Genomic DNA, 21,341 nt, shown 5'->3' with positions numbered 1-21,341 from the left:
CCTACTCTTCTTTGAAATAGTACCATGGGATCTTTTATAGGGGGGAAACTGACACCAAGTAGGTTTTTGGAGAAGAGGCGACTGAAGGCAAGGTCAAAGAGGTACACTTTTAAAGATGCGGGGGGGAGGTAGCAAAGGGGAGAGGTTTAGGGAGAGTGTTCCAGACAGCAGGGCTCGGCATGCTGAAGGTTCTTCCACCAATGGTGAAGAGGGTGAGGGATGTATAGCCGGCCACTCCTGTAAGAGTAGAGGGTGCCGGATAGAAGGTAGGGCAGGTGGTGGTTCCAGGGGTGGGACGGTCACGGAGAATTTGTCAACAATGATGAGGATTTTGACGTCAATGTTTTGGGGAGATGGAGCAATCAACAAAGGTCAGCCAGGACATGGGTGACAGATGAGCAAGAGTTAATGCAGGATAGGATGTGGGCAGCACAGGTTTGGGCAAGCAAGGTGCCTTAGCCCCTTGAGAAGAGCATCCTCTACTTCACCAGTTTCTTCCTTCAGCCATCCTTATGCCCCGAGTGAATTGCCAATTTGTGGGTAGTTCTTTGCTCGTAAAATTCATTTTACTTGGGGCTTTTACTAATGGCAGAAAGGGGAGATTTTCATTCCATCACTTTGGGCTGGATTCAAACCCAGGTTCTAGAAGTGAAAGGGCTAGTCGACATTTATTTTATCCAATAATATATTTAATATTGGTCCCAGTTTTACATTCGCATGAGTGTATAGAGATAATTAGAACATCAATATTGAAGCAGCATATGGCACTTGTACTGTGGTTTATGTAGAACAATAAACGAAGGCCCTTCTGTGGAAATACCCAACCTGAAATGCTGTTTTTAAAAGACTGAATATATACTTGTATTGTCACTCTCACTTTGGCTGACAGTACAATATGCACTATGCTTTTCAACAGAAACCTATCAATCCACAAGTCAATAAATCAAATGTCTGCACAAATCAAATCTTAGTGTCCTTCAGTTTTGCTGAGTTGCATGCGTCAGTGTCATTGAACTTCAAATGACAAGACTGATCCACAGTTTATGAAATTGCAGGAGCTATCTTTATACTATGTAAGATGGCTCTACAATTCTGATATTAGAAACATGAAAAATCTGGCCACCTACCCTTCCGTGGATATGTTTGTTACTGAGATAAAGATCAATAAGATACCAAGTTTAATCCCTGGTCTGTGGTGAGTCAGCCAATCTCAGCCAAAGTTGGTAGGGAAGAAAGAAAATTAAAGATAGGGTTACCGTCCCTACATACTATCCAGGACCACTACTGGAACTATTAATGGGTGGGCACCAGATAAGGACCGAGCTGGCCATGGCTAGAATGGCCAAACAGCCCCAACACTCAATGCCTGTGCTCACAACACACCCTATTGAACTGTACCACAGAATGAGTCACTATGGTTAGGAAAGCACAGGGAAAATGAGCAAAAAAGGCAAAGATTTGTTTCATCTGTTTGATACTCACTGCCTTAACAAGGATGTGGTTGTGTCTTCAGACTGGAACTTTTTACAGGCAAGATGCACTGTATTTTACAAACAGTTAGCAGGTGACAGGTGATTTTTTTTTTAAAAAGAGTTTCATTTTGTTCTGTACTGTGGCAAAGCAATTGTTATTTACCACTAGTTGTCAATCAGGCAGTTAGTTGCCCATTAAGTATTACAACTGGTGTAATTACCCTCCTGTCAAAATAGCCAAGGATGAAAAAGATTTAGGGGGGTTTTAGTGGGCTCTGCACTCAACATTTTGGAAGGAAAAATGAGGAGAAGCAATATAAACTAAATGGTACAACTTAGAATCTTAGAAAAGTTACAGCACGGAAGGAGGCCATTCAGCCCATCGAGTCCGCACCGGCTCTATGCAAGAGCAATCCAGCTGGTCCCACTCCCCCGCTCTATCCCCGTAACCCTGCAATTTTTTTTTCCTTTCAAGTACTGATCCAGTTCCCTTTTGAAGGCCATGATTGAATCTGCCTCCACCACCCCCTCGGGCAGTGCATTCCAGGTCCTGACCACTCGCTGTGTAAAAAAGTTTTTCCTCATGTCACCTTTGGTTCTTTTGCCAATCACCTTAAATCTGTGTCCTCCGTTCTTGACCCTTCCGCCAATGGGAACAGTTTCTCTCTATCTACTTTGTCTAGACCCTTCTGATTTTGAATACCTCTATCAAATCTCCTCACAACCGTCTCTGTTCCAAGGAGAACACCACCAGCTTCTCCAGTTCATCCACGTAATTAAAGTCCCTCATCCCTGGGTGCAGGAACAGAGACACCTGGGGGTTCACATATACAAATCTTTGAAGGCGGTACGACAAGTTGTTAAGGCTGTCAAAAGATCATATGGAATCCTTGCCTTCGTAAATAGAGGCATAGAGTATAAAAGCAAGGAAGTTATAGTAAACCTTTATAAATCACTGGTTAGGCCTCAAGCTGGAGTATTGTGTCCAATTCTGGGCACCACACTTTAGGAAGGCTGTCAAGGCCTTGGAAAGGGTGCAGAGATGATTTACCAGAATACCACCAGGGATGAGGGACTTCAGTTCAGAAACTAAAGAGAAGCTGGATTTTTTCTCTTTAGAGCAAAGACGGTTAAGGGGAGATTTAATAGAGGGGTTTTGACCGAGTAGATAGTTTCCACTGGCAGGAGGGTTCACAACCAGAGGACACCGATTTAAGATAATTGCCAAAAGATCCAGAGGCGGGAAATGAGAATTTTTTTTTATGCAGCGAGTCGTTATGATCTGGAATGCACTGCCTGAAAGGATGGTGGAAGCAGATTCAATAGCAACTTTCAAAAGGGAATTGGATACTTAAAAAGGAAAAATTTGCAAGGCAATGGGGAATGAGCAGGGGAGTGGGACAAATTGGACAGCTCTTTCAAAGAGCCGGCACAGACATGATGGGCTGAATGACTTCCTTCTGTGCTGTATGATTCTATGAATATGTCCAAAAAAAATATGAAGGATCAATAAAACAAATGGAATGCTGAACCATATAGCCAAAAAACAGCATAGTGCTGTGGTCAATCCTGATCATAAATACTGCATCCAATTTTGGTTGGAGACTCAGGGAAACATTCAAGCTCTGGAGACAGTTTAGAAAACACTGATCCTTAGTAGCAGTTATGAGGGAATACGGGAGAAACCTTGGATTTTCAGCTTGAAAGGAGATGACAGAGAGGTGACCTTATAGAACTATGTAAGATAGTAAACAACAACTTGCATTTATAGAACACCTTTAATGTAGAAAAATGTCCCAAGGCACTTCACAGAGGCATAATCAAAAACAAAGTGTAGAAAAGGTAGATTAAAACTAAATTCTGACTGTAGTGGACACAGGTTCAAACTCGTAAAAGGCAAATTTATAACTGATATTAGGAAGTTCTTCTTTACAGAGTGATCAACACATGGAATGGGCTTCTAGGCAAGGTAGTCAAGGCAAATACCCTGGAATTATTTTAAGAACAACTTGCATTTGTATCGTGCTTTATCATATCCTCAGCTACTGATGTCAAAGTTGTTTCCTAGGCAAATGTGACATCCAATTCGCACACAAGGTCCCACGAACAGCAAATGAGATGAACGACTAGTTAATTTGTTTTTTTAGTGTTGGTGTTTGAGGGAGCAGTATTGACCAGGTCTTCTTCAAAACAGTGCCATGAAATTTTTTTTTACATCCATCTGAATAGTCAGAAGGAGCTTCAACTTAATGCCTTAACCAAAAGATGGCACCTCCATCAAGGCAGCACTCCTTCAACACTGTAGTGAAGTGTCAACCTAGATTATGTGCACAAGTCTCTGGAATAGGACTTGAAGCCTCGACCTTCTGACTCAGGGGCAAGAGTGTTACCACTGAGCCAACCTGACCCCTGGAACAGATGTGCGCTGTGATGGACGTCTGCAGGCTTTTTCTGGCTGATGAGATTGGGATGGGCCAAATGGCCGTACTCATCTATATCAATGTTGTGATGTAGTTAAATATGCATTTTATTTTCCTAACTTCTCTATCCAGCTAATTTTAACAGCTCACTATTTGGAGTAAGCAGATACGAAAGGCATCTGGGCATGTGGACTGGGGCTTCCTAGCCTGTGACAGAGTGCACTAATAGACCTGTGCCTCTCAACACATACAACTCTTGATGGAAGGATGGCAATTTAAAGAAGTTGATATTTACTATTTCACTGAAGTTCAAACTTTCCAGAACTGCACAAAGCTTTTCTTGGTCTCAACTCATAGGTCTTGATTTTCTACACGAGTAGATTCTTATGAAATTGGAATTAAGCAATTTCAAATCTAGTCATTTGGAAGACAGGGTGACCATCATCAGTAAGTACATCAGCAGCATTTTGTACACAGTTAAAACAAGGGAAAATGTTTGAAGACTCAATTCCTGCACCCATCAAACGGAATCTAACTTGGTGTGAAAAGCAGTGTCCCTGTATTTAGATTCATCAGACCATGCTTATCCTAAATGCTGATTTATATTCTACTTTCCATACATTTATAAAAAGTCATGATTGGAAAAGTTAAGAACAAGTGTATTTTACATTAATTTGCACTTCTACATGATGTCTGTTGTGGCTCCACAAAGAACCATAGGTGCTCATGATAATAGTTAAATAAATACATAAATCTAACTCATGCCTGCATGTATAAATCCTTACTGAACTATTTTATCATCAAATATTTTACAAAAGCCAAATATTAAATAAAGAAAAACAGAATAAAGTTAAAATATACTGGAAAATTGGGCGTGGCGTTTAACAGCCCTGTTTCATCATAACAGTTTTTTTTGAAAGACTTAAAATGCACATTCTAATAAATGTGGAAAATCACAAGAATCATCTGCTTCTGATAGCAATTCCACTGAAAGTTAGTCAATGTTGGAATCATCCAAGGCTACTTCCTTCTCATTTTTCATAACATGAATATTACACCAACTCAAAATATTAAGAGTGTCCATATTTCCAGTAGTCCCAGGCCACCAAAATATTTACTTTGGGTCTCAAAGTTTACACATTAAGAATCAGGTAGCAACTTTTTGTCCAGTTTTCTCCCCTTCTCTCTTTTCAAGCACCGGCTCCTGCTGAATATAGCTCCATTAGCACTGGCAGCCCTCCAGTAAACCACCAATTGTTCATTTTTTGGTGTTGCAAGAATCCAGCCTCTATTCAACTGAGTGGCATCTCACTTAAGTCCAATGCCTTTATGTGGCGTCCATGCATGGGTACTTTCTATTCGAGTCGCTGGGCAGTGATCAAGAATGGGAATCTGAGCCGATTCTTCCCTTTCCTAGACAGAGGCACTCAGGCCAACTGTAGCACTCCTGACCCCAGATGAAATCAACTAAATCAGCACAGACTTAACCTTCCTGGTCTACATGTTTTTAAATGTGGAGATCTTCAGAGATAGCAAATGTCAGTTCCATTACCCCACATGATTAAATCAGAGAAGTCAAAGAGGACCTTTATATCACAATAATAAATCTGTGACCTTCACAGTTTTAAAATCTAGAAATGTAGCCGAGAAATAGATCATAGCTTAAATCACAAAACCTTTTGGTGGGCTACCTACAGAGTAAGCAGCCAGACTGACAAAACAAAGTTTGATTAGTCCTTGTTTTGGGGTCACCATATACGGACTTCAAACTGGAAAATGATACTAATTGGCCAAGTTTTCGTCTTAGGGCTTTTTTCAGACAAGTCAACACCTGAGAGCACACGAAAAGAATTTTGGGGTTGTTACAGAATCTTTGCAGTTCATTCTGCAATCTGAGATGAATCCTTAGTAACAGGACAATAAGGGTGTGACTATGACTGCAAGTATTCCTATTCAGTCTTCTTTCAAATGTCAACAACGCATTCCAGCATCTCAGTATAGTGTATTTTTCATGGAGTTGTTCCTTGAAGTCCTTCCCTCTTATAGAACTGTCCATTGTTGGAGTGTTATAGCACAGTAGCTTCTTGAAAAACTTCTACCCACCTGTTGAGAAATTGGAACATTTGTTAATTATTGTAACTCAAGTGTCACCCAGAACTCCATGTACAAAATGGTGTCCTACAGTTTTGAAATTATACAGTAGAAATAAATACATAAAAAGGTGATTTTCCTCAGCCCTGTGCCTGGGGAAAGGGTAGAACATCAGTAGAGACATGTTACATTAGGTCTCTGTCCCCATTGTGCTGTCCCAGGCATTTCTACAAGGTGTAACCGTGCCTGCATTTGTAGTAGGAGCAGACCCAGCTTTGGCATTTTAATGAGGTGAGAAGGGATGTCCCCTGCCTCAACTTTCTCTCCTAGTGCTTGTTGAGTACCCCAAAGGGACACCTGTTGAAAGTCAGCTTAATGTCCTGCCCCCAGTCCCAGATGATGGGGGAAAAGAGAGCATCTTTGGGGGTGCAGGAACAGGTTGCAATGTATGCAGGCAAGTGATAATGTTTTATTTGGAACGCTTGCCGGGACATTTGGAGGCACTTCAGGGCCAGAAGACCCCCATCTTGGTGGCCTGAAGTACAGTCACAGGTCTGAGAGGCTTGCAGCTGTGCTCACAGTTCCTCCCTGTTACACAGGCGCATGGATCATCCATGGATGTGCCTGAAGTCTGCCCAAGTCATACAAACATCCCAGGAGATGAAAATCAGGGGCAGCTTCCTCCTCACAGGCCACTACTCCTGTCAGGCACACACAGGAGAATCTCCCCTCTATATACAACACTCCTACTCTATTGTATTAATAAGTTTGGCATTTAATGTAATCCTCATTCCAATATACTTTGAGAATGAGCCAAATGGAGATGAATGGTGCAATGAGCCAGAGCCCAATTCACTCAATGGAATAACACTACGAACATACAGAATTTAATTGATATATACTTAAATTCAACAACTTGCAATTATATACCACCTTCAATATAGAAAAGGTCCCAAGGCTGAATGTTTATGCCAAAATGCAATCTCCTGCCCTCCTCTCCTCCCACCGTCACAAATTCAGAGGTTTTGTCTTATAAAAAGGCACATTCACCAGATTTCATCAGCACTGGCAGCGTCCAAAACAAGCTGGCATATTTACTGACTATCTCAAACCATAACAATGATTTTCAATCTGGAAAAGACAACCCCCTTCTCCTGCAGTGGTACATACCAGGCCTGTTGTCATGAAGACACTCAAACTCCTTCCCTTGCCCCCCCTCTTTGCCCACTTTCCTTCAGCAGGGAAGATAATTACAGAAAATGGGTCACTGGTTCTGATTTCACTGGTAAAGATAATCATATAACTCAGAGCAATAGTCTTGAGTGAACAGGGAAATCTAAGTAGGCATCAACAATTACCAAACTGGGTGTAAAACTGTGACCTAGGAATTTAAGCATTATTTTGGAATTATTCTATCAGAGCAGTGATAGCACTGTGAACCAGGCTTATATTATAAAGAGGATTCAGAGTTCCTCTTTGATCCAACCCTTAGAAAAAAGGAAAAAACTTTGAGAAGTCCCACACAGAATAGCCCAATATTGTGTGAGCTCTCATCATCTTGTAGCATCACACTTGGTTAGATAGCAGTGGCAGAAAAGACACACAGGCCTATAGAGTGAAAAAAATATTAGATGGGGTGTTGACAATCAACTATAATTCAATCTTAGGTTTCACTTGATGAACAAACTAAACCTTCAGTGATTTATGGCATCATCTAACCCATTAACTGACTTAAAATGCTGTAATCCAAACCCACCCATTGACTAGCCTCTATATTTCATCGATTAACCATCACTTGTTGCATGGAGGCAGTCATCCTGTATATCTATCTGTATAAAATATATTAAAAATCTTATGTCTGTGTGCACTATTAACTTTTTCCATGAAAATTCCTAAGTCCTCATTTTTAATGGAATCTGCCTGGGTAAAACTTGTTCTACTGTAATTACACCCGACCATCAGCGGTGGTGCTATAGCACCTCAGTTTCGTATCTCCCAGTTCCTCAGCCTGAACTGCAGAGAAACATCTATTCTCCAACCAACTTCTGTTTCCCAAATTGCTGTAAGTTGTGTCAAAGTGTATAGATGTACAAGAACATATGTATGACTTTAAAATGGGAACTGCATTACATGTGCAGATCCTGGTTCAATTATCCCCTGCTCCCTAACCCCCTTTCACCTGAAGGCTACACTTGGTCTTCACCACACATGTGTAATTTCTTGGATGATTGGCTAGTAATAATATAAAATCCAAGTATTACATAAAAATAAGGATAGAATATATAAATCTAAAATTGTGCTTAAATTATGTGTGCGCCTGGTCCCCTCTAGCCCCACTTCACCTGGAGGCTGCACTTGGTCTCCAATCATCATATGCAATGTCACGGAAGATAGACTAGTATTTATATAAATACAAAGAACCATTGTAGTATCAAGCCATGTATACAGGCCTCATTTTTTATGTGTGTCAAAGGGGAAAAGGAGCAAGTTTCACATTGATGGTATGCAACTGTATGATGACTTTTTTTTAAACTCACCTCCGGGCAGTGTGATGATCATCTGCTTTAAACACATAGAACAGTGTTCTCTTGTGAAGCAACTGAAAAATTACTTTGGGTTCAGAAAGGTCATCCTTGACTTCAGAAACTGTGAATCCAAGCAATGGTTGGCTCTCCAAAGCAGCCACATCCTATTTTTAAAAAAAGACATTAACGATAGAGATAAAGCTTTGTAGAATCATAGAGATTTATGGCACAGGAGGTGGCCATTCGGCCCATTGTGTCTGTGCAGGCCGAGAAAGAGCTATCCAGCCTAATCCCACTTTCCAGTTCTTGATCCGTAGCCTTGTAGATTATGGCACTTCAAGTGCATTTCCAAGTACTTTTAATATGTGATGAGGGTTTCTGCCTCTACCACCCTTTCAAACAGTGAGTTCCAGACCCCCGCCACCCTCTGAGTGAAAACATTTCTCCTCAGCTGCCCTCTAATCCTTCTCTGCTAAGGGAAATAGGTCCTCCCTATCCAATCTATCTAGGCCCCTCATAATTTTATACACCTCAATTAAATCTCTCTTCAGCCTCCTCTGTTCCAAAGAAAACAACCCCAGCCTATCCAATCTTTCCTCATAGCTAAAATTCTCCAGTCCTGGCAACATCCTCGTAAATCTCCTCTGTATCCTCTCTAGTGCAATCACATCTTTCCTGTAATGTGGAGACCAGAACTGTATGCAGTAATCTAGCTGTGGCCTAACTAGTGTTTTATACAAAAGCAAAATACCGCGGATGCTGGAAATCTGAAATAAAAATAGAAAATGCTGGAGAAGCTCAGCAAGTCAGGCAGCATCTGTGAAGAAAGAAACAGAGTTAACATTTCAGGTCAAAGACCTTTCGTCAGTTCTGACCTTTCAGTTCTGTCAAAAGGTCTTCGACCTGAAACGTTAACTCTGTTTCTTTCTCCACAGATGCTGCCTGACTTGCTGAGCTTCTCCAGCATTTTTTGTTTTTATTAGTGTTTTATACAGTTCTAACATAACCTCCCTGCTCTTATATTCTATGTCTCGGTTAATGAAACAAAGTATCCCATATGCCTTCTTAACCACCTTATCTACCTGTCCTGCCACCTCCAGGGATCTATGGACATGCACTCCAAGGTCCCTCACTTCCTCTACACTTCTCAGTATCCTCCATTTATTGTGTAGTCCCTTGTCTTGTTTGCACTCCCCAAATGCATTACTTCACACTTCTCCCAATTGAATTCCATTTGTCACTTTTTTGCCCACCCAACCAGTCCATTGATATCTTTCCGCAGTTTACAGCTTTCTTCCTCACTATCCACCACACAGCTAATTTTTGTATCATCTGCAAACTTCTTAATCATGCCCCCTACATTTAAGTCTAAATCATTGATACATACCACAAAAAGCAAGGGACCTAGTACTGAGCCCAGCAGAACCCCACCGGAAACAGCCTTCCAGTCACAAAAACACCCATCAACCATTACCCTTTGCTTCCTGCCACTTTCCCTTGGATCCAATGAGCTTTTATTTTTCTGACCAGTCTGCCATGTGGAACCTTGTCAAAAGCCTTGTGTGTTTATAGCTATCAAATAAAATTAACGTTAAGATTACCTACAGCAAGGTACCTAAGCTTTTGTCTTTGTGGGCCGCATGGGTATGCGCATGGAGTTGCGGGGGCCACAGAGAATATTTATATTTGCATTAATTTTCATATCTGAAGTTGGTGATACCAAAGAGTCTGATTTAAGATTATCCACTAATGAGGCAACAGCTCTATCCAAACATCCACACCCACAAAATTCAATCAGGACAAACCAGCAAATAAAAAATCTAAACACAAAATAGAACTGCAGTGCCTCTGCTTTGAAGGCCAGACTGGTAGAGTTCAGGGGCCACAGAGTTGGACAACCCAATCTGAAACAGTTGTGGTCCTTCCCAATTTGTGAATGTATTTCAAACTCCACAGAGAAGTTAACAAAATAATTTGTTAGTCGTTACTTAAGAGAATTCCACCTCAGGAGAAACAAACTGTTCATCTTCCCCCATTAGAATACAACTCTCAGAGTCTGTACAGGGAGCAGGATTGGAGAAGCTTGGATTTCCCATTTTTCCAGTACAGAAATTCGTGTGAAGAAAATATTGCAAACCACACATAGGTTCCTGAGATTGTTCTCAACAAGTTTGTAAGCTTGCTGGACCATACAGAAGACACACTTCAGGTATGTAAGAAATTGACACAAATAGCCTATCAATTTCTGTAAAACTGCAAAAGGTTTAGTTATGTAAAGACTAATTACAAACCTAAAGTAGAAAAAATAAGCACGTAAAACAATGTCTTAATACAAGATAATGCTGCTGTGTAATGTAAGAACCAATAACTTCACTCAATGCACTATAAATATAGTTCTATTCTCTCATTATTTCCTGTTTTATAGTTACAGACATTCAATTGACAAACAACCATTTATCTACACAATAATTCTACAAGCCCTTACCTCACTGGCAGCATATGTATATAGCACCTTATCCTGAATGACAAACCAGAGCCGTTTCCATGGTTTCTTATTGCCTTTTGACCTATAAAGGTAGCCACTCATAGATGAGGCTCCAGTATTGGCAGATACCTGAAATAAACAGTGGTGTGTACTTTAAAGCAGATTCTAGATAACTTTCTGTTCCTCTCCCCCTTTCATTATGTTAAGTTCTTTGCAGGGACTCACTTATCGGTTCAGTTTCCAGTTCTATCAAAGATGCTGAGGGACCTGCTGTACATTTCCAGAATTTTTTGTTATTTTAGATATACAGTTTTCCATCTTTCTGTTCTGTTTCCTCTTCCATTTTCTTTAAACCTAATACTGTAGAATCAGTCTGGCAAAGCCAGTTGCAAACAACTATCAATGGCAATAAAATGGATAATTTTCTGCTGCAATTTGTATTAAAATTGATCATAAGTAGTTCACTGATGAAAAGCACAAGGAAGAGCTGCTCTGTGACATGTGAGCAAGTCCTACGGTTGGGGAGCTGCAATAGAGGCAGCCCCCCAATGTATTGTGCCCAATGAAGCCTAATCCAGGAACACTTCCCGGTTCCAAATTAGACATTTAGCAACCGAGCACCTCGAGCCTCACATGCACAATACTCTGGTTGGAGACAAGTCCCCATGGATGCTGTAGATACTTCTCTAAATCAGCAGTGTTGAAGTACAAGCCAACACTTGGTTAGGGAGAGCTCCCAATCAACATCCAGAAAAGAAAGCAAATTTAGAAATGGAGCCCATCACTGAAGGAGCCATGGCTAACCTCAGCTGAGTGCTTCTTTGCCAGTTTCCCAATCTGAAGGGACAGATCTCTTTGGGGATTCATATTTTCAAAACTTTATTTGGGATACCTAAAATGTTTTTTTTTTGGGGGGCGGGGGTGGAAATTACCATTACTGCAATGTATTGAAAATACAACTTGTGTCAGATTCTCTCCATTGATAGCACTTTTGCCTCTGACTTAGGTTTGGAGAGTTTAAGCCCACTCCCAGTACTTGAGCACACAATCTAGGCTGACACTCCAGTACAGTATTGAGGGACTGCTGCACTCTCAGAAGGGACATTTTCAGGTAAGACATTGAAACAGCATCCTATCTATCTGTTCCAGTGGTTAACATGCATGTTAAAGATCCTATGGCACTATTTGAAAAAAATGTAGCATGACATTCCTCACAATCAACACTAACAAAACAGATCATCAGTATTTCATTCAATTTCTGATTGTGGGATCTTGCCATGCGCAAAATAGCTGCTACATTTTTCTACTTAACAAGACACTGCACTTTAAGCAATCAATTTTATGACTTTTATCAGAGACATGAAAAATGCTATACAAATGCAATTTTTTTCTGTTACAATAATTAGTACGCTTTAAAGAGGGATGGTCGGGACACAAAACAAGGAAGTTAAACATAATAGCAACTTTAACAAAACTGTAATCACACTTTTGGACTTTTTCCCCTTCCCCCTCAAAGCCACAATTAAAAAAACCAGGGTAGGGCAATGTGTTGGTGCTGTAACATTCTGTGCCACAAAGTGCAGGATGAGATTACTAAAAGTGATTTACAAATTTCCCACAGGAAAGGAGGGGGAAGGGGGAAAAAGACTTACATTTATGTATCCGAGGCAGGTCACTCAAGAGTGGAATCGGCATAAGTGTGGGAGGAGGGAAAAAAAGCACACGCTGATCTACACTAAACAAGCAGGTTTGAGAATTGCCATAGAAACCCAATACAAACTGCACAAGGGTTCATACTCCATTGGAAAACTGGATTCAGACTTTGATCAGGAATACCAGAATAATTTATAATGCATTTAAAAAGACCACAATGAAATCTCTGGAGGGCACAGGTAGACAAAAGCAGTAATGTAATGCTCCACTACACTGCACTTTTGGTACCAGTGCCAGAAATGTAGTACAGCAATCCCAGCCAATATTCATGTAAGCAAGACCATCTACAAGAGATAGTTTTGCATCATTATAACTGGTATTGTGCCAAGCATAAGTGCTTGGGTAGCCTCTTAGACAGTCATTCATTCTGTTTCCTGCCAATTGAAAATAACCAACTGTCTTATCAGCTTTTCTCAATCAGTAGAACACTCAAGGACTGTGCGGGACAATAAGTAACACCCCTTCCATGTATTAAAGTGTGCATGTGCAAAGCCCTGCCACTACCTACTCCATAGTAGTGTGACTGGGAAGTATAACTGCGGCGTCCCTCTCTTCAATGGCAGGACAGCACCAGCAAGGGCGGTGTAGCAACAGCAGCTTACACTTGGGTTGGTGTCTAGTATTTGTTCCAACTAGGATACAATTTGATGAAGATCAGTTTAAGTCGAGTGCCCCACTTACTTCTTTCAGTGCTGCTGGAATTTTCTTGTGCTTCCGTCCTGAAGAATGCTGAATGCTATGAAAAACTGAGGTGAGGGCACTTGACGATTTGTGGGTTGGAGAAAGCATCTTTGTATTAGATGACTGTACTTCTAATTAACAGAGGAAACCGTGTATTAGTAAAATAGAATACAAGATTTAAAAAAGTTAATTTAAACTCTTACAGTACCAAATTGGTTTCAGCATGTGATCTGGTACTGTACTGAGCCACATACACCAGGAAGGTCACAGGTCCCTGGTCTGTGCTTAGCTGATCTCAGTTGGGTGGCAATAAGGGCATATGTAGCATAAGCCAGAGAAAAAAAATCAGCCAGGGCGTTGCTTCTAAACACTGTTCAGCTACTCCTGCTGGAAAGTGCATGTACGTGGGCATTAGGTAAAGACAGGATTGAGCTCTGCCAAGATGTTCCCCATGGTCAAATAGTCGACCAGCACTATCTGCCTCAGCTCAAACACTAAGAATAGCAACTTAAGGTGAGGTACCAGAAAATAAATTCTGATGCTGGTGTACTTTTCCCTTTTTTGAGCTACAGGTTTGAGAAAAAGGCTCCTGGCTTCTACTGAATGGATCACTGAGTCACTGTCTCTAGGAAAGATGGGGGATAAATTAATAAAAATATAAAGAGTTCAGTCTTCATGAAGCTACTTTTGAGATATTTTGCAGAACTTCATTGCTATCAATTTTACTGTTCATGTTTAATCAGAAGTCTACCAAGCTGGTTGGTGCAAAGCATTCTCATTTCAAGATCTGGTTGTGGACAATCAAAACATCGGCTTTCAAAACACACGAAAGGAAGACAAGCTTTATTTATGAAAATAAGTATCTCCAAAATGTGAATGTGAAATCATCCTTAAAAGCACTCAACAGGAATATTTCTTAACTTCTTGAGCGAGAAAAGTGGCCAAGCAAGCTGGTCAGTCTCCTTTTGTTTGGTGTGTGGTGCTGATTCCCATTTTCATTGTTTCCTGACTACACAGAGTGTATGTAACAAAATTGCACAAATCTTTCACTTTTTCACAAACCTGTAGCTCAAAAAAGGGAAATATAAACCAACAGCACTTCTTTAATTATGTAGCATAACATCAGAAAAGTATAAATAATGTCTCTAGTGAAACAAAAAAATAATTCAAAAAATTAAATGCTTGAATCAACTACAGAATCAACATGTATGTATAGGGATAATACTGCGAAGCTTTCCTATATTCTCTTGGGGAGCGGGATAGGAGTAAGATAACATAGTACCAGTCATTTAATATTACATGCTTTCTACTCCAACATCATAATGTTTCACTTACATTGCCCCCTACCATACAATTAAAAAAATCACAGCTACTTACATTTACATAATGCCTTTAATGTAAACATCCCAAGGTATTTCACAATGGCAAAAAGGATACTGCGCAGTAGAAGATTTAAGAGGAATGATAAAAGGTGGTTTGAAAAGTAAGGTTTTGAGGAGGCTGTTAAAGGCATGGAGAGAAGTAGCAAGACAGATGGGTTTAGGGCGGGAGACCTATAGACTATGGCAAAGACGGTTGAAGGCTTGTTCACTATTGGTGCAGAGGGGAGGGGAAAACACAAATGCCAGAATCTTCCAGATGAAGGGCACGAGATGGGATGCAAGGCTGGAGGAGGTTCCAGAGGCAAGGCTAGGTGAGGCCATGGGGGAATTTATGAATAAGGACAGCAATTTGAATGAATAGAATTTTTGTGTAGAGTAAAGCTCTTAAGGACAGCAAGGAAGACATTAGAAAGGTTAAGTCTGGAGGAAATGAAGGTACAGATGAGTTTTAGCAGCAGTGGAAGTGAGGTAAGGACATAGGCAAGCCATATTGCGGAGATCAAGTAAGCAATCTTGGAAATGGATAAGATATGTTGTTTGAACCATGTCTCAGGGTCAAGCAGGTCACTGAGGTTGTCTGATTCCGCCTGAATGAGCAGCCAGGTAGGGGGATAGAGTTGGTGCATGGGGTTTAAGATCTTATGGTAGAAGCCAAACAAGGACTTCGGTCATCCCAATGATCACTATGGAAGTTCTAACTCACCCACAACTTGATGTTGAACAAGCAATCTGATAACACAGAGTTGGTCATGAAGTCAAAGTTGATGGTGGAGAGGTACAGGTGAGTATTATCACATACATATAGAAATTGACTCCATGCTTACGAATAATGTTGTTGATGGGCAGCATGTAAACTTTAATCCCCCCTTGGAGTACTCCAGAGCTGACGGTGCATAGATTGTGAGGAGAAGCATCCTTAGAAACGTGCTGCCTACATTGGGACAGGCAAGAGTAGACTGGTCCCAGAGGGAGAGGAGTATTTGAGCGGTCAATGGTGTTGGATGCTGCAGATGTCAAGGAGGGATAAAATGCTGTGGTTATAGTTATCAATCATTAGTTAGGGACTTTCGCCAGGGCAGTATCAGTGCTGTGGGCAGGGTGAAAGGGGTACCGAAGGTGGCGGTACAGTGGTATACAGTCAGGAGGGAGTGGCCCTGGGAGTTCTCAACATTGACTCTGGACCCCATGAAATCTCATGGCATCAGGTCAAACATGGGCAAGGAAACCGCCTGCTGATTACCACCTACCGTCCTCCCTCAGCTGATGAATCAGTCCTCCTCCATGTTGAACACCACTTGGAGGAAGCACTGAGGGTAGCAAGAGCACAGAACGTACTCTGGATGGGGGACTTCAATGTCCATCACCAAGAGTGGCTCGGTAGCACCACTACTGACCGAGCTGGCCGAGTCCTGAAGGACATAGCTGCCAGACTGGGCCTGCGGCAGGTGGTGAGCGAACCAACACGAGGGAAAAACTTACTTGACCTCGTCCTCACCAATCTACCTGTCGCAAATGCATCTGTCCATGACAGTATTGGCAGGAGTGACCACCGCACAGTCCTCGTGGAGACGAAGTCCCGTCTTCGCACTGAGGACACCATCCAACGTGTTGTGTGGCACTACCACCGTGCTAAATGGGATAGATTCAGAACCGATCAAGCAGCTCAAAACTGGCCATCCATGAGGCGCTGTGGGCCATCAGCAGCAGAACTGTATTCCAGCACAATCTGTAACCTCATGGCCCGGCATATTCCTCACTCTACCATTACCAACAAGCCAGGGGATCAACCCTGGTTCAATGAGGAGTGTAGAAGAGCATGCCAGGAGCAGCACCAGGCGTACCTAAAAATGAGGTGCCAACCTGGTGAAGCTACAACTCAGGACTACATGCATGCTAAACAGCGGAAGCAACATGCTATAGACAGAGCTAAGTGATTCCACAACCAACTGATCAGATCAAAGCTCTGCAGTCCTGCCACAACCAGTCATGAATGGTGGCGGACAATTAAACAACTAACGGGAGGAAGAGGCTCTGTAAACATCCCCATCCTCAATGATTGCGGAGTCCAGCACGTGAGTGCAAAAGACAAGGCTGAAGCGTTTGCAACCATCTTCAGCCAGAAGTGCCGAGTGGATGATCCATCTCGGCCTCCTCCCGATATCCCCACCCTCACAGAAGCCAGTCTTCAGCCAATTCGATTCACTCCACGTGATATCAAGAAACAGCTGAGTGCATTGGATACAGCAAAGGCTATGGGCCCCGACAACATCCTGGCTGTAGTACTGAAGACTTGTGCTCCAGAACTAGCTGCGCCTCTAGCCAAGCTGTTCCGGTACAGCTACAACACTGGCATCTACCCGACAATGTGGAAAATTGCCCAGGTATGTCCTGTCCACAAAAAGCAGGACAAATCCAATCCGGCCAATTACCGCCCCATCAGTCTACTCTCAATCATCAGCAAAGTGATGGAAGGTGTCGTTGACAGTGCTATCAAGCGACACTTACTCACCAATAACCTGCTCACCGATGCTCAGTTTGGGTTCCGCCAGGGCCATTCAGCGCCAGACCTTATTACAGCCTTGGTCCAAACATGGACAAAAGAGCTGAATTCCAGAGGTGAGGTGACAGTGACTGCCCTTGACATCAAGGCAGCATTTGATCGAGTGTGGCACCAAGGAGCCCTAGTAAAATTGAAGTCAATGGGAATTGGGGGAAAACTCTCCAGTGGCTGGAGTCATACCTAGCACAAAGGAAGATGGTAGTGATTGTTGGAGGCCAATCATCTCAGCCCCAGGGCATTGCTGCAGGAGTTCCTCAGGGCAGTGTCCTAGGCCCAACCATCTTCAGCTGCTTCATCAATGACCTTTCCTCCATCATAAGGTCAGAAATGGGGATGTTCGCTGATGATTGCACAGTGTTCAGTTCCATTCGCAACCCTTCTAGGCTTGGGCTGATAAGTGGCAAGTAACATTCGCGCCAGACAATGACCATCTCCAAGAAGAGAGAGTCTAACCACCTCCCCTTGACATTCAACGGCATTACCATCGCCGAATCCCCCACCATCAACATCGTGGGGGTCACCATTGAGCAGAAACCTAACTGGACCAGCCATATAAATACTGTGGCTACAAGAGCAGGTCAGAGGCTGGGTATTCTGCAGCGAGTGACTCACCTCCTGACTCCCCAAAGCCTTTCCACCATCTACAAGGCACAAGTCAGGAGTGTGATGGAATACTCTCCACTTGCTTGGATGAGCGCAGCTCCAACACTTAAGAAGTTCGACACCATCCAGGACAAAGCAGCCTGCTTGAATGGCATCCCATTCACCACCCTAAACATTCACTGCTTTCACCACCGGCGCACTGTGGCTGCAGTGTGCACCATCCACAGGATGCACTGCAGCAACTCGCCAAGGCTTCTTCGACAGCACCTCCCAAACCCACGACCTCCTAGAAGGACAAGAGCAGCAGGCACATGGGAACAACACCACCTGCACGTTCCCTCCAAGTAACACACCATCCTGACTTGGAAATATATCGCCATTCCTTCATCGTCGCTGGGTCAAAGTCCTGGAACTCCCTTCCTAACAGGACTATGGGAGAACCTTCACCACACGGACTGCAGCGTTTCAAGAAGGCGGCTCACCACCACCTTCTCAAGGGCAATTAGGGATGGGCAATAAATGCTGGCCTTGCCAGCGACGCCCACATCCCATGAACAGGGAATTGTGGGAGAAGTGAGCAGGGACCAGGGGTAGTGACAATGCGTGCTGAGATCTTGGAAGAGAAAGGGATGTTAGAGATGGGGTGGTAATTGGAGATGGCTAGTTTATAAGAAAAACTAACCTGTAGCAGTGATCTGAAGACAGTAATTAATCTTGAAATTCTGCTAACAATGATAAACTACTAAAGCTGGCTCATATAATAATATAAACATGGTTTAAATAAATCAGAACTAATCAAATGAATTACTATATTAATTTCACTGTCAGACAGCCATCATGTACCTATATATACACATGTACAAACTTTGCACTCTTATATAAAAGAAATACTTTTTTCTCCAATTTAGGTTCCCCCAATAGCATGCATTATTCCTCGGCCAAAAGGCCAAGGGAGGCGGGGAGAAGAGACGGGGGCATTGTTCCCTGTTCTCTGCTACTCTAGGCTGTACAAAATATAGAGCCTAGTAAACTTATCACCATAAAAAAAGTTTTGCTCCCTCCCTATGGGGAGAGTACATGGGATGGAGGAATGAGTATTCCTACAAGACCTTCTGCAAGATAGTTAATATACTCCCACATTATCAATATTTCTAGCATTAATATTTTCCTTACCACTCTTTTGCAATTCGAAGAAGCAGTGATCACAAACTCTAGCAGGTCGGTTTTTAAGGTAGTCCAGATTAAATTTGCTTGATGAGCAGGCTTGACAAACAATCTAAAAGATAAAACTGGATTACACATTGTGCTCAAGAATTTCAATTGGCTGAGTACTACATTAAACTGAATGACAAAAGTACTATTTGGCTCAGGTCCAGAGAAAAATGCCACAAAACTTACATTTACACAAGTAATAGCCACAAATATAATTGGTACTGATAAATGAGCATTTCCACACTCGGTTTTAAGTCACTAGTGTCTGATTTTAAAACTTGAAACAACACAATCATGTGTACAATAAATATTACTTCTTGTAGCCACTCTCAATCATCGAGTAACACATGTTACAATTTAGGCTCCTTCTCAATACTTTATTTGTAATCTCAACAAGGTTAGCTTCCATAGTCAAGCTTGCTTTTTTCTATAAACTGAGACTTGACTTCATGCATGAAATATTTGGGTCAGTGCTGCTAAAGAACAAATAACGACGCCCTCTGCCATTGGGGTATGCACTGGAAGTAATAAGGCCTACCCACCATGCACTCCACGGGGGGATTCTCCTCTTTGGGGCAGAGTTCCAGCAGGACGGGACGTCCGTCCACCTCTCTGTATCCACCCCAACTGTGACCTATTTTCCAGGTTGGGGATTATTGTATATGTATGGTAGGCTCCTGGTATCAAGAAGATCGCAGCTGTGCAAGGAAGGAAACTCCTGAGCTGCTGCAACAGGGACACCGCTGCAGCACCAGAAGAGGTGGTGAAGGACCTTAAAGGAGCAGCAGCATCCCGAAGATCAGAAGGAAGGCTCCCATTGTAGGTCTCAGCCAGATGAAGATCTTCAGCAGATGTGTTTGGAGCTAATTGGAGGGTGAGACGGGGCCCCTACCTCCTTTGAGGAAACTCAGAGTCTTCACTGCTGCTTCTTAGGGTCTGCTGCCACCTTCCACATGGCGGCCCCCAGAAGCGGCGGTAACTGGGGCAGAAAGGAGCCATTCCCCCACCATCATTTATCATGTAGTGGGCAGGGAAGGAGTGACCAGTAACAGGTCCTGGCAGAGGGGAGATCCTGGTCAGGTCAGTGAAGCAGTAGTCGGCCTCACCACCTCAATTTTCTGACATTCTCTAGCACAATCCCACCTGATTTCAGGCAGAATCATGGAGGACAAATGCCCCCCGGATCAGGTACACAGATCACCAAAGGTAGCGATGCAGGTTAATAAGGATATAAAAAAAGGCAAACCATGTATTGGGGTTCATTTCTAGAGGGATAGAATTGTAAAGCAAAGAGGTTATGTTAAACTTGTATAGAACCTTGGTTAGACCACACTTGGAGTACTGTGCACAGTTCTGGTCTCCATATTATAAAAAGGATATAGAGGCATTGGAGAGGGTGCAAAAAAGATTCACAAGGATGATACCAGAACTGAAAGGATATACTTTTCAGGAAAGGTTAAACAGGCTGGGGCTCTTTTCTCTAGAAAAAAGACTGAGGGGTGACCTGATAGAGGTCTTTAAGGTAATGGAAGGGTTTGATAGGGTAGATGTAAAGAAAATGTTTCCACTTGTCGGGGAGTCCAAAACTAGACATCAAAATAGTCGCTAATAAATCCAATAGGAAATTCAGGAGAAATTTCTTTACCCAAAGAATTCTAAGAATGTAGAACGCACCACCACAAGGAATAGTTGAGGCAAATAGCATAGATGCATTTAAGGGGAAGCTGGATAAGTACATGAAGGAGAAAGGAATAGAAAGGTATGCTGTTAGGAAAGAAGGAGACTCGTGTGGAGCATAAATGCTGGCACAGACCAGTTGTGCCGAATGACCTGTTTCTGTGCTGTAGACTCAATGTTATGTACACTATCACCGTATGACTTGGGCTAAAAGCACAAATTTGTGTTAAAAAAGAGAAGCAAGAATAAATCAATAGCAAGTTGCAATTCAATCCTTAATTCTCACTGTTAGTTTAAACTGTTTTCCTTGAACCAAAATAAAGATCTTTTGAGCTGTGTTTACGTAATCACATTCCTTTGCGCTCAGAGTCCTGCTTCAAGCAAAGTGCAAGCTTGACCATGGAATCTAACCAAAAGCATGATTAAAGCAAACTATGCACACGATTGAACTGCACTAACTGAATGCAAGAACTAGGGAAAGCTTGTCATATTTATCCCCAGATTCAGGCAATTTTTGGCT

The 21,341-nt window shown here is 42.3% G+C and overlaps 1 protein-coding gene across 2 annotated transcripts in view; it reads right to left on the bottom strand.

Annotated features, from left to right (window-relative positions):
• Nucleotides 1-667: 667 nt before the first annotated feature.
• Nucleotides 668-21,341, bottom strand: part of fgd6 (FYVE, RhoGEF and PH domain containing 6) — a 108,545-nt gene continuing 87,871 nt past the window's right edge. For both annotated transcript variants that reach the window (XM_068004637.1, XM_068004639.1), the window contains 5 exons: nt 19,106-19,208; nt 13,388-13,518; nt 10,994-11,122; nt 8,521-8,672; nt 668-5,995 (listed from right to left, as the gene is read on the bottom strand). In XM_068004637.1, the coding sequence (XP_067860738.1) occupies nt 5,959-5,995; nt 8,521-8,672; nt 10,994-11,122; nt 13,388-13,518; nt 19,106-19,208 (552 nt within the window). In that variant the 3' untranslated portion in view covers nt 668-5,958. The remainder of the gene's footprint in view (nt 5,996-8,520; nt 8,673-10,993; nt 11,123-13,387; nt 13,519-19,105; nt 19,209-21,341) is intronic.

The sequence above is a fragment of the Heptranchias perlo genome, chromosome 24 (assembly GCF_035084215.1).
Source record: "Heptranchias perlo isolate sHepPer1 chromosome 24, sHepPer1.hap1, whole genome shotgun sequence".
NCBI lineage: Eukaryota > Metazoa > Chordata > Chondrichthyes > Hexanchiformes > Hexanchidae > Heptranchias > Heptranchias perlo.
This window is presented reverse-complemented; position numbering and strand designations above follow the sequence as displayed.